This window comes from Gracilinanus agilis, chromosome 1, assembly GCF_016433145.1.
Source record: "Gracilinanus agilis isolate LMUSP501 chromosome 1, AgileGrace, whole genome shotgun sequence".
NCBI lineage: Eukaryota > Metazoa > Chordata > Mammalia > Didelphimorphia > Didelphidae > Gracilinanus > Gracilinanus agilis.
Genome location: NC_058130.1, coordinates 344,704,832 through 344,719,176, shown reverse-complemented (window position 1 = coordinate 344,719,176; position 14,345 = coordinate 344,704,832). Strand labels below are relative to the sequence as shown.

General features: G+C 37.9%; 1 protein-coding gene across 1 annotated transcript in view; it reads left to right on the top strand.

Moving 5' to 3' along the window:
* The window catches only part of DMGDH (dimethylglycine dehydrogenase), a 110,958-nt gene that overhangs the window by 37,796 nt on the left and 58,817 nt on the right, over positions 1–14,345 (top strand). The window contains exons 5-9 of the mRNA XM_044680929.1: positions 3,825–4,073; positions 6,568–6,766; positions 11,056–11,225; positions 11,625–11,778; positions 14,046–14,211. Coding sequence (XP_044536864.1) covers positions 3,825–4,073; positions 6,568–6,766; positions 11,056–11,225; positions 11,625–11,778; positions 14,046–14,211 — 938 coding nt within the window. The remainder of the gene's footprint in view (positions 1–3,824; positions 4,074–6,567; positions 6,767–11,055; positions 11,226–11,624; positions 11,779–14,045; positions 14,212–14,345) is intronic.

Sequence of the window (14,345 nt, the reverse complement as noted above, 5' to 3'; positions counted from 1 at the left end):
CTGTTCTTCCTCACCTCAATGAGAAAGCAAGAAAAATAACACATAAATAAATATAACAAATTCCTGTATTGGCCATAAAAAGCTTTTTTTTCTTCTGTGCACCCTCTGGGTCTATTACTTCTCTAACTGGAGGTGGGCAGCATGTTTCATTATTAGTACTCTGGAAACACAGTCATTACTCTGATCAGAGTCCCTAAGTCTATAAAAGATGTTTGTCTTTGTTATATTTTTATTGTAGAAATTATTCTCCTAGTTGTACTCATTTCATTCTGTATCAGTTTATACAAGTCTTCCCAGATTTCTCTGAGACTGTTTCCTACAGCATAATAATATTCTTGTATATATATATATATTGTATACACACACACACACAATAACTTACTCAGCTATTTCTCTAATTGATGGACACCCCCTCAATTTCCATTTCTCAAAGATAGTTTCCCATTTGTCTTTGTATTTCCTATGATCATCCCAGAGTACCTAGAACATTGTAGGCACCTTATAAATGTTTGTTGATTGATTGAATGATCTTTAATTTCCTCCCTGTGGGTACAGATCCTACTTCACAAATGCCTGTTGATGTATGGATTGGTTGATTGATCCTTGATTTCCTCCCTGTGGGTACATATCAAAACCTTTCTTCACTTTCTTGTCCTGCACAGTTTTTGTCCATATTCTTCAGAGTATTGGATATAAAAATTGTTTTTATATTTTGTCCCATTGGGTGATAATGTTTGTAATTACCATTTTATTTGTGAATAAGTTTTTTATTTTAGGGAATAAAATGAAGAATCACATTATTTTAAAAAATTATCTGTGAGACTTCGAGGATCAATTATTTCAATTATTTATTTATAGCATCATAACTAGGAATTCTTTACCTTGGGCAAAGTGAGTCAAAGGAGGTTGGGCACTGTTCAGAGGAGAGTTCAACTACAAAAGCAGTCCCACTGTGAAAGTGGGGCAGGGTGCTGTCTTTCAGATAGTTCAGACCTTTTTCTCCCTCAAGAGTTTGTGGGAAAGGCAGGTCCCAGGAAAAGGAAACCCTAGCAATGAGTCCTGGGAATGTAGACCCTGGAAGTAGTGACTTGGAATGGCTAGTCTAGTCAAGTCAATCAGCATTTATCAAGCATTATTATATGCCAGGCAATATGCTAAGTACTGGGAATACATTTACAAGCAAAAATATACTCCTTACCCTTATATTTTAATGGAGGAAGAATAAAAGGAAATCCAAAATGGGTAGGGAACTATACCTGGAAAATTAAGAGTGTAACCTGAAAAAGAATGAAGATATCATTGGCCTGGATGACTTCCTTAAAATGATGGTTCTGGGAAGAACTAATGAAAGGAAATGTCATACAGTAGAGGAGGGCACTTCTAGTGGGTGAACTCTAGGGGTGGAGTAAACTTCCAGGATAAAGAGGTTCTATGCCATAATAGAGAATTAGCATTTGGGGTTGGGTGGGGGTATGGTGGCATGAAACTTATAGAATAATGTGACTAGACCAACAAACCATCAGATGATTAGGTGATTCACAGGAATGGTGGTTGACCTGGGGAAGAATGGAGCATGCTACCCCAATTTGTTGGTCCATTCACCCATATTAGTTATGGCACTGAAAAAGAACTATTATTCTGGCTATTGCAGAAATTGGCCAGGGGTCACTAATATAGCTCTGTCATTCAGAAATAAGGGAATAAAGAACCACCATCATGGTACTGGGATACACGAACAAGACTGGACTGTGGCATGCAGTAGCTACACAATGAACCTCACATTTTACTCTTAGACAGAAGCACTATGGTGCATTTTGGGATCCACAATTTAAGAGACTAGGACTTGAGGGCAGCAAGGTAGAACTTTGGATAGAGAGCTTAGGTCTGGAATCAAGAGGACCTGGATTCAAATTTTATCCTGGCTGTGTGTAATCGTGGGCAAGTCACAACCCCAGTTGCTTAGTCCCTGCCACTCTTCTGTCTTGATTGATTGATACTAAGACAGAAGGTAAGGGTTATTAAAAACAATGACAACAACAACAGAGAGACTAGTGCTCCTAGGATTGAGAGCTGAAAGGGAGTTAATAACTCCTCAAATAATATTATAATAATAATATATTATAATAATAAAATAAGAATAAGAATTTAATAATGGAAAGAAAGCTAACCTTGGGATTAGGAAAGAACTAAATTTAAATCCCGTCTCTGACACTTACTGGTTATGTGATCATAAGCAAGTCATTTAACACCTTTGAAAATGGGAACATGGGATTGCTATGGCAGTGCAAATCAATCAATCAACCAATCAAAACTACTTATTAAGTACCTTCTATGTGCCAGGGAATTGTTCAAAGTGCTAGAGATACAAAAAGGCAAACAACAGTGAAAAAGACAAGGGGAAATAATTATATTAATTATATAATTATACACATATAATTATACAAATTTTCATATTCATTATTTGGTCCCACCTACCCTTTTTTACAGACGAGGAAACTAAAGGCTTGTGAGGCTAAGCAACTTGTCCAAGGTTATACAGATAACAAATAGTAGAGCTAGGATTCAAAACCAAGGAATCCTAACCCAAACCCAGGACGCTTTCCAGTGTATTTTAACTGTCAGACAACCTAGATCAGATTCAGAAGAGAAAATAAATGGTCAAAAGGTTAAGAAATGAGACCTGTGGGAGAGAACAAAATTCAGAGCATTAAATAAGATTCCTTAGTAATTTGGTGGACTTTAACAGATTATGAGGAGGGGAAAAGCTTACGTAATGAGAAAAAAAGTTCACCCATTGAATAATTGTATTTGATAATGGTGTTATCGAATAGTGCCGATAACCAATTGACACCAATGACAAAAAGTTGTTCTCTTGCAGGGTTGTTGTAAGGCTCAAAGAACGTAACATATAAAAACTATTTTGCAAGCCTTAAAGAAGTATATATTGTTACTGTTATTTAGTTGTTTCTCTTGTATCTGACTCTCTTTTACCCATTTGGAAGGTTTGCTTGGCAGAGATACTAAAATGGTTTGCCATTTCCTTCTCTAGTTCATTTTATAGATAAGAAAACCGAGGCAAACAGGGCTAAGTGATTTGCCTAGGGTCATACAGCTGGTAAATGTCTGGGACCAGATTTAAACTCTTCCTAACTCCAAGACTGGCACTCTCTCCACTGTGCTGCATAACTAATCACCAAAAACCATATAAATGCTAACTATTATTCTCTGATAGTTGGAGATTTATTACTAGAGTAGGATATGAACAGCCTTTTGGCTATTTTAGCATCTGAAACATCATCCTGCAAGTGGCCGTCCTTTGGATTTTTAAAATAAGGTGCCTGGGTAACAAAGACTTAATCAACAATATGATCATATTTTAAATTTATTTTTATTCTGTATTTAATGAACACCAAATAAGATGCATATTTCCATAGAGATAACTAAGGTTCTGGCGACACCTCACATACAAAGAAGGTGACAATCTTATATTTTCCGTGAGTCCAATCCTCTCACCTTACACATAAGGAAAATGAGACTGAGTGACTTCCCTAAGGGCACAGCAATGAAATAACAGAGCTGGTCATGTCAGAAAGGTTAAGTAAATTGTCCTGAGTTACACAGCTAATAAGGATGCGGGGAATGGGTTTGAATCAAGATCTGTCCCTATTTTTAGGTCCATTTTCCCACTGTCAAAGAGGAGAAAGTGTTTTATATTCTACATAGAAGCAATCCTGTCCAATACTTTAGTTAAAAAATTTAGGATAGAGGTATTAAATGCCATATTTTTATGATTGTGTTAAAATCTCAAATTATTATTCATTTAGGATTCTGGGCTCGTGAAGTAGGCAAAATGATTGGACTAGAACATCCTGTTATTCCGGTTCATCATCAATATATTGTCACAGCAACGATACCTGAAGTGAAAGCTTTAAAAAAAGAACTCCCAGTTATTCGAGACCTGGAAGGATCATTTTACCTGCGACAGGAAAGAGACGGGATTTTATTTGGTCCATATGAAAATCAGGAGAAAATGAAGATCCAAGATTCCTGGGTGACCAATGGCGTGCCACCAGGTTAAGCCATTAAGTGACACGTCTATTCATTCACAGTGGTTTGCAAGTTCCTTCTAAGTCACAAGATTCCCCAAATACTGGGCAATCATAAACCTGGGGGGCAAGGAGGGTTGGAAACTATCCTCAGGCCCCATGTTCCTTTGGAAAATAACCCAACAGGGATGTAAGATCTCCAGATCTACCAGGAAGAAGGTGCACTCAACCTCTAGAATAGAGATTCATTATTCAGGATACCTTGAACATTTGCTGAGTGGCTCAAGATGTATTCTCTCCTGTCCAATACTGGACCTATCCCATTAACCTCTCCTCCCCTTTGTCTTACTTAGCCTTATCTTTCCTCCTTCTGCCCTCTCCTTCCCACATACACCTACCCCATCCACCCCTCCACCCACCTCTTTTGAGAGCCAATACCAATTCATTTTAAGAGAGAATAATGACAGAAGAGGCAGCTGGGGTTGTGGCATTCAGCTTTAATATATGTATGTAGGTATGTACATGTGCCTATAAAACTTCACAAGTCTGTAGATAAATATATCTGAGCCAGTTGGTTTAATTCATAGAAACTTGGGCTCAGATTTGATTTTATTCAGAGCATTAAAGGTGAAGGGAGAGGAAGAACAAAAGGAGAATAGGGATCTACTACTTCCTCCTTGAGGGGTTCATGGCTAAACTAGGGAATGGCAGGATTTTTTTTCCCATTCAGGTTTTTGTTGTTTTAAAATTTTTTTTTCCCATTCCCATGATTATTTTATTTTTTCCATCCAGATTTTGTTATTTTCATTATTTCCCATTAAGATTTTGTTACTGAAATGAGAACTTAAATTTTACCTCATTTCAATTCTCATTTCAATAACAAATTCCCAAAAGTCAGTGGAAAGGAGAAGTAGTTAGGAAAGTTCCTTCCTTTCTGGTTGAAAGTATATGAGTGTAGTAGAAAATACTTGTAAGAACCCAGATCATAATTTGTTGTTGCTTTTGTTCAGTCATTTGAGTCTTGCCTGACTTTTTATGACCCCTTTTAAAACCCAGGGATTTTCTTGGTAAAGTGTGCCTTCCTTCTGTAGTTCATTTTATACATAGGGAAACTGAGGCAAACAGGGTTAAGTGACTTGCCCAGGATCACATTAGCTAGTAAGTGTCAGAGGCCAGATTTGAATTTGGATTTTTCCTGACTCTAGTCCCAGCACTCTATTTACTGTGCCGCCTAGCTACCTGTAGCATAACCACCTGGCCCACCAGTATCGCAGTCAGGAAGAAAATTATTCTCATCATTGGTACCATCTCCACTATGTAGAATGAAAGCAAAAGATGACAGAGTCCTCTTTTCCTTTCATGATGCTATTTCACACTCTCTCTTGTATGCCATTTTCTGTCTTTTTTCTTTTCTTTTTTTAATCATTTTTTGATTCTCTTACCTATACTTTATTCTCTACAGTTGCACACCTAGGACACAGAGAGGAGAAAACACCCCAGCATTGACTGTATTGGTTTGTGTGTATGTGATCTACATCATCAAATATGAGAGGCAGTGGGGTACAGATGAGAGATAGCTGATCTTAGCATCAGAAGACCTGAGTTCAAGTCCCATCTCTCACACGCACTGACTATGTGACCTTGGGCAAGACTTCTATCTAACCTCTGAGCATCCTCAGGCAACTCTCAGACTGTACAGTGCAGAGTAAGTGTTGGTCTTCATTAGAGGAGAGAAGTGCTACATCAGAGAATATAGTAATAAAATCAGAGGTCTGGTTAAAAAAAAAAAGATTTGTGAAGGAGAAATAGAAAGAAAATGGTTATTAAGACCGTCCTAGGTCTTGGAGTGATTTTTCCCATTCCCCAGGTATTGTAATTTGTCTTCCCTGCCTCATTTGGGTTTTATAATTTTTAGTATTATGCGTATTTTCTGTCGTATATAAGCTTTAATCTTTTCAAAGTCTTAGAAAACCATTTTAGTTGGAGACTAGTCATTTCCCTTTATGTCTCTTCTCCACACACACATTGAATGATCTTCCCTTATAAAAAAAGAAAACCAGTTAAGTAAAATCAATCCACACAGCAACTGCCTGATAGCTTGATCTGTACCTCAGGTCCTTGCTTTCTTTCAGAAGGAAAAGAAGTGCCTTTCCTTGTTTGTTGTCCTGGATCAAGGCTGGTTATTAGCCAGCCTTTGGCCATTTTTTTAGCTTAGAACTTTGCTAGTCCGCTTAAGAGCTAATTAATGCCAAAGAAAACAGTTGTTCATGTTAAAATAAAATAATTTGGGGATGTCAAGAAATAGACTACCTGGGTAATAAATCACATGTAGAAAAATTATGAAATTTTAAAGAGATTTAACTTAATGATTAATCATTTTCTTACCCTTAGTGTCGATAATTATGTAGTGACATGAAAGCACCTTACTGGCTATTTGTCTTCTGATGTGTGGTCACTTAGATGGAATTAACATTATTTAAAGAAACATCAGTTGCAGAGTAACAGTGAAATGTGTTTTCAGGTTTTGGAAAGGAACTTTTTGAGTCTGATTTAGACAGAATCATGGAATATGTGGAAAATGCCATGGATATGGTCCCAGTCTTGAGAAAGGCTGATATCATCAATATCGTTTCTGGTCCTATCACCTATACTCCTGACATTCTGCCCATGGTGGGACCACATCAAGGTGTTAGAAATTACTGGGTGGCCATTGGTTTTGGGTAAGTATTCCAGTGAAATTCAATAATTCTAGTATATTTATCCCAATTGTTAGTTTTAAATATTTGCTGCATAAGCAAAGAAAAGGGATGAAAAGGGGACAAAGAGAGTTATCTGCTCTTAGTGATCAAGGAATATGTGTTTTCCATAATGCCAAGAAGAATTGAGGGTGTGGTTTAATGGAGAGCAAAGAAGAGCTGAGTTCAAATTCCACCTTAATCACTTAGGCAAGTGATTAATTTTGGCAATTTCTTTTGGCTCTTTCTGAGCCTCCATTTGTCCATTTATAAAATGGGCCACATACCTGCCTTATAGGTATGTTGGGATGAACAAATGAGATAATGTATATAAAGTGTTTTTAAAGGTCTGAAAGTATTAAATATATGTGAGTTCTTATTTTATTGTTTTTTAAAAGAGGGTTTTGTGAAGTAAGATGGTAGTATGATGTCATAGAGAGAGAGGGCTGACCTTGGAGTTAGAGAGACATGGATTTGAGTCTTACCTCCAACTAATATTAGCTATATGGCCACAGACAAGTTGCTTAAACTTTTAGTGTTCTAAGCAACCCTTCCCCCCCAAAAAAAAACACAAACAACAAATTGCCTATTTGCATTGTAGAGGAAATTTCCACACAAAACATACAAAACAATTTGAATTAATGCTATGAGTACATTTTTATGAAACAATTGGACAGTTATGATTCTAAAGACCTCCCATGTAGCTCATGAGACTGTCTTTCTATCACCAATTTTACAATTCCCGTTTGTCTAACATGATTTGTTTGGTTAAATTCCCTAAGGTGGTTTCCTGCTTATAGGTCCATTATCCTCTTGCTATTTAGCTTTTAATATCTGCTCCATTAATTTTGTGAATATTGATGTCAATCCTACTGTGCTGCCAAATCACAGCTCATAATAACCAATTCTTTTCCTTCATTGTATCCAATTTTAATCCTTCTGCTAATGGAGCCTGTGTCTACATTTCTGGCCTTTCACTTGCAGCATCTTGCTTCCTTCTCATTCCCAGGACATATGATTGGGAGCCGAGTAATTCTAAGTCTTTCATAACTTGGTCCTCTTTCTCTTCTTTCCTTTATTCTTCTTTCTGTCCGCCAGTCCCCCTACCATCCATTCCCCAAAGGGACAACAACAATAAAGGAAGTCTTGAAGAAGAAAATAAGATGGAAAAAAACTACTAAAAGACTTCCTGAAAGTATAAGGAAGGGGAGAGGGAGGGTCATTCCAACTGCCTAGGTGTAGCTTCAGGTACAGGCAAAGGTAGGTGTATTTACAGGCTGATTAGGTGTCAGTCTCACTGTTTTTCCAATACAAGCTGGCAGAGCTATTTCCTTCCTTTGACCACACCCCCACACTCCTTCACCCCTGCTTCTCTGCTTACAGAGGGCCCTTCTTGGTGAAAAGACACAGGGAATAAATTATTATTTATTCAGGTTTTTTTCAGACACCTCTGACTCTTCATGATCCCATTTGCATTTTTTTTGGCAAAGGTATTAGAGTGGTTTGTCATTTCCTTCTCCAGCTCATTTTACAGATGAAGAAAAACTAGGCAATGGGGGTTAAGTGGCTTGCCTAAGGTCAAACAGCTAGGAAGTGTCTGAGGTTAGATTTGAACTCAGGAAGAATGAATTTTTCTGCCTCCAGACCTTGTACTCCATCCACTATGCCACCCAGCTCTGTCTGCTACTTATACAGCAAAGGTGTTACTTAACTTTTCTGGAATCCTTTCCCCAAGAATAAAGACAAAACAAAGGAGAAATCATTATCACTCAGTTCCAGGAAGCAAAAAAGAAAGTGACCTAAATGAGGAAGGTTTCATCTGGTCTTCTAAGGATCAGATCAAATCCCACCACTGACTGGTGCTGACTGTGAGACTCTGAGCAAGTTACTTATTCTTTCAGTACCCTCAGGCCACTCTGTAAGTTGCAGAACATTGGCCAATCTGTGTTAGTGGAAGGAATTTTCTCATGTGGAGTTCCCAATACCTGTTAAATCATAGGGCTGGTCTGAAAAAAAGAATGATCTTTTCTCTCCAGATTGGTCAATCCACAAGCATTTATTCAATGATTAATATGCACAAGGCTCTGTGCTAGGAATTGGAAATACAAAGATAAAACATCTTAGAAGATCAACCTAAAGGTATTCCATTCCATTGCTGTTATACCCTTCTCTCAGGTAGCTTCTGCACTCAACCACCATGCTGGTACAACTACATACAACCCACTGAGACAGACTTACCCTGTGCCATCTAAGAATCCATGCCATCCCTATGTATCACCCATGTGTATCATCAATGGAATCAGCAGCAATGGGGGCATGTGCAGGTCTCAGATCATCCCCAAATCTCTGCACCACCATCTCTAGATAAATTTGCCCCAGGTGTTGGAAATTCCCAGTTACAACTAGAGGATCTTGTCTTAAGATTAAGGACTTTCTTCTATTTGTCACCTTGGCTAGGCTTTTTTTATTTTTTATTTTTAACCTTTCTTTACTTTCTGTCTTAGAATCAATCCTGTGTTTTGGTTCCATAGCAGAAGAGTGCTAAGGGCTAGGCAAGGAGGCTTAAGTGGCTTGCCTTGGCTTGGCTTTTGAAGGGATCCATCTGCAAATGAATTGTGAACTTCTGGTGTAAGCTACACATGCTTCCCATAATATTCTGAAGATCCTTACCCTCTGTGACCACCAAGAAATCTAGCACCACCTTCACAAGTTGTTCCGGGGTGTATGCTAGATTCATTGACACCTTGTGGTCTTAGCCCTTTCAATCCAGATGTCTTGTACTTTTATTTTTTTGATATTTTTAAAATCATATTTTATATATTTTTATCATATTCATTTTTCATATTTGGATTTTTCTTATTTTAATACCATTTTAAAAGAGGAAGATAGGAATATCACTATTGGGATGAATGGAAGAGGCAAATTGAGTCCTTGCAAAGGAAAATTGTGGATAAACCTTTCCTTTTCCTCAGAGGCTTCCCTAGTCCGCCCAAATAGACTTTACCACTCAACAAATAATGGAAAGGGCATAGGTTTGGGACTCAGAAGACCCATGTTCAAATCTTGTCTCTGCCATTTGCTTCCTGTTTGCCTGTGGGTAAGTCACTTGATCTGTCTATGGCTCAGTTTCCTCAACTGTAAAATGAGAGTAATGGGCTCTGTGATCTCTGTAATCTCTTTCAGTTCTAAATGTATGGGCAGAAGACTCTCTGGACCTAAAGAACAACTTTCAGAGTCAGGTTGCTCTCCCCACATTTGAAGTTAACTAGTTACAATTGAATAACATGAATGGTAAATTTGTTAAAAAACATGGCATCACTTACATTCACTGAGAAGAATAATTCCATAAACCATAGGGAAAATCATTTTTACTACTCTATACTTTCACTTAATACTCCATTTTAATAAGTAGCAAATATGGATATATATATATATATATTCTTAATTACTTTGGCCAGTTATCAGCTTAATTTTACAGAAGTATTGCATACAGATACACAGTTAGCCCTCCTTCCTTGCTTAGCCTCTGTTTCCTCATTTGTAAAATGGAAATTATAATAGTATCTACTTCCTAGGGTTGTTGTGAGGATCAAAGGAGATAACTTGCATGAAGTGTTTTGTAATCCTTAAAGCATGAAATACTTTATGATGATCATCAACATTATTACAATTCCTTACCAACAGGTGAGCTGGTAGAAAAAAATGGAAACCAATGTTTCTTCTTGCCCACCACACATAAATCATTCTTCACACTGAAAGAGTCGTTCTTTGTTAGATTGCCTTAAAGACTTCCTACTTCACCACAAGGAAGGATGAACCAGCCTGAGGAAAGATTTCTACCATTTACTTGCTACCAGAAATCTTTAGCACTCCCTTCTGTGATTCATTATAATCAAGCTTGGCTCCAGAGGACCAGTGAGATCACAGTTACTGTCTGCTTATTTAACTTTCATTGTTTTCCATTTCTTGCTTTGATCTTTTTTCCCTCCTCTTAAAAGGAGCATCCAGAAAGGTCTTGGGTCTCTTGACCAGGAAGGAGGCAAACTAAGTCTCTTTCAGACAGATAATTGAATTTGGATCCTTTAAAATTCATTTTTAGAGGAAAATATTATGACAATATGAAGATTTTTTTAAATTATGTTTTCTAAAGGTTCTCTTACACACTGATGCTAGACAAAATATTGGCAAATGCTTTAAATGTCTTTTATCACTTCTAGCTTTATTGAAAAACTCTAACAGATGTTCTAGGGACATGTTTACTCTCTGTCTTAAAGATATGGCATCATCCATGCTGGTGGCATAGGGAAATATCTCAGTGATTGGATCCTTGGTGGAGAACCTCCTTTTGACCTAATTGAAGTGGATCCCAATCGTTATGGAAAATGGACAACAACTCAGTATACAGAGGTCAAAGCAAGAGAGTCTTATGGATTCAACAATAATGGTAAGGGACTAATTTGCCATTGGAGAGTGGTCTCATAACAGAATTTGCAACATCCTCCATTTGGTTGATTTATTTATTGAGGCAGATTAGATGACTAGAAAGCACATTTTTTTCAGAAACAATATGGACAACATTTTGAATAATATCCTATTTGCACACTTAATAAAACCAAATGAAAACTGTGTTGATTTTAGATCATAAGTGGATTAATGGTTTTGCAGAGGGGTGATACTTAATAGGGATTTCAGCATTTGTCCATTTAACTCTACCAAATGGGTGATAAGCTTCTGGATTTTTAAAAATAAGAAGTGCATTTGGGAAACCTTGTAAATATCTTTTACATTCTTGCCTAGATGATATTTAACATATTGTTCATAATTTTTCCTTTTACCTTTCCAGTGGGCTACCCTAAAGAAGAAAGATTTGCTGGGAGACCTACTAAAAGAATCAGCGGGATTTATAATATCCTTAATTCTAAATGTTCCATGGGCTTCCATGCAGGATGGGAGCAGCCACATTGGTTTTACAAGCCTGGACATGAACCTGGATATAAGTATGACTTAAACTAAACCACAGTGTTGTTGACACCATAATACAAATTGTCTGCTTTGAAATGGAAGGAAAGCAGGAGTGAACTAATATGCCAACCTTTCCCCTGCTTCCTTTCCGCCTCAGAGCCCCCTAGAGCAAATGTTATTCAGGGGCATTTATCAGCTCCAGGATTTATTACATGACTTTTTGGGGGGCTAACAGGCTGATTTAAAAATCTTAGATTTGGTTTGGCCCTGGGGACACTTCAGCTTTTCCCAGGCATTCTCAAATTGAAATAGCATTAGGCAGCACCCAAAAGACCTGAGAAATCTCCATTCCAAACTAAGGATGTTTCTCCAGGGACCTCTCTGGATTCAATAGAAAATCCAAAGGAGGCACTGAGGACTGCTAAGGACTGTCTCTGGGGCTGACTAATGGCATCATACTAAAAGCACCCATGATATGCAGTGATATGCAGCTATTGATTCATAAACATTATGGAGGCCTCTCATGTTGGGTTACTCATGGGAGTTGTGGTTGTTCAGTTGTTTTTGACCCTTCATGATCCCATTTGGGGTTTTCTTGGCAAAAATGCTGGAGTAGTTGGCCATTTTCTTCTCCAGTGCATTTTACAGATGAGGAAACTGAGGCAAATAGGGTTACATGATTTGCCCAGGGTTACACAGATAGAAAGTGTCTGAGGCTGAATTTGAATTCAGATCTTCTTGACTCCAGGTCCAGTGCTCTATCCCCTGTGCCACCTAGCTGCCTTCTCCTTGGAGAGCAGGAACTAAATCCTTTCTAGCATGAAAGGAGAAATTCTCCATTAAACTGCTTCCATTAAGAGAAAATATATTTCTAAATTAATTATTTCATTCTTCTATAATGCTATTAGGCATAGCACTTTTAAGCAATGTGGATTATGTTTATCAATGAAAGGCAGTGAGGATTAGTGGACAGAAGGCTGGCCCAAGAATCAGCAAGACGAGTTCAAGTCCTGCTTCTTTTGGCATCCATAGCCTTTGTGATACTGGGTCAGTCACTTATCCACTCAATGCCCAGGAAAATCCCCAAGAAAGTTAATTATCTGTTTGGTGGAAGGGTTTCCACATAAGAACTTTACAACGGGGTGGTAGGTGTGGGGGTGGTAGTGGGGGGAGATAGTTTATCAAATATACATGTGCTTTTTCTGAGTTTGCAATCCAAAAGAATTTAGCAGAGCAAATAGTTCATTAGCCTTACTTCAGTCCTCATTTTGGTTGCTTTATGAAGCTTCCATGTCTCCATGAAGTAGAGTTCTACTCGGCCCAAAGTAAAGTAAAAAGTGGACCATTATTCACTGAATGTAGTCTGGGTAGACTGCTAATGTAGATCACCCTAAGGCTAAAATGCTTTCATTTTGTTTTCTTGGGTTCCTGAGTGATCTAGGTAAATTGCTAGCTCCAATTCACTCACATTTTATTTTTTTTTTTTTAAACCCTTACCTTCCATCTTAGAATCAATACTGGGTATTGGTTCCAAGGCAGAAGCCACTCTCACGTTTTAGCTCTCAAACTACAACTCATTTCCCAGCTGTAGCAGTTTGCTAGGAAGTTAACATCCCTTTCCAAACTCCTTTCTCTTTGGAGGCAGTCTAAATGCACACTGTAAGGATTAGAACACCAGCTCCAAAGTCAGGACCCTCCTTGGTTCTAGCTTGGCTAGGCCACTAGCTAGCCATGGGGCTTTCATCACTTTAGGTTTCTGGCGCTTTGTCTCTAAAACAAGAACTAGACCAGATGACCTCTGAGCATCCTTCCAGCTGAGGGGCTCCTTGAGCTAGTTTTCTTTTATTTTTCTAGTCAAATGAATTAAAACTTCACCCATTTGTTGCCACATGGAAAAAAGTGACACATGAGTAACTTAGAGACTAGAATCCATTTCACATGAATGCTTTGCAAGGTACAATTTGATGAAGCAGCAATGTACAATAGAAAAAAAGGTCTTTGGCCTTGGGAGTCAGAGAACCTTGGTTCAAATCCCAGCTCTGCAGATTCCTATATGTGTGAGCTTAGGCAAGTTATTGGATCTCCGTTTTCTTATCTGTAAAATGGGGGCAATTAGACTAGATGATTTCTGTGTTCCATTCTAAATCCATGATCCTAGGGAATGTTTTTGTTTGGGGTTTTATTTTTTCTGAGTAGAAATTAAGAAACATAGAAAAAAGCAGGTTTTATTAAAAATTCTTTTGTTCTGTGATCCATATAATGGAGTGGCAGTTGTCTTATGATACTCAAAATTGTGTTTCAGGCCAAGCTTCCGACGGACAAACTGGTTCCAGCCTGTGGGCTTAGAGTATCAACAAGTTATGCAAAAAGTTGGGGTGATTGACCTATCACCATTTGGCAAGTTTAAGGTCAGAGGCAAAGATTCTCTTAAACTGTTGGATCGTCTCATTGCAAATGTCATTCCAAAGGTAAATAAGACTGTGAGGACACAAGGTCCAGGGGTGGTGGACTATTGGATCCTTTAGCTTTTCACTCCATTTTCTAAAAAGACAAATCATAACATGAATAAATTATTTTAGTGTACATAATGATCTTGAGAAGG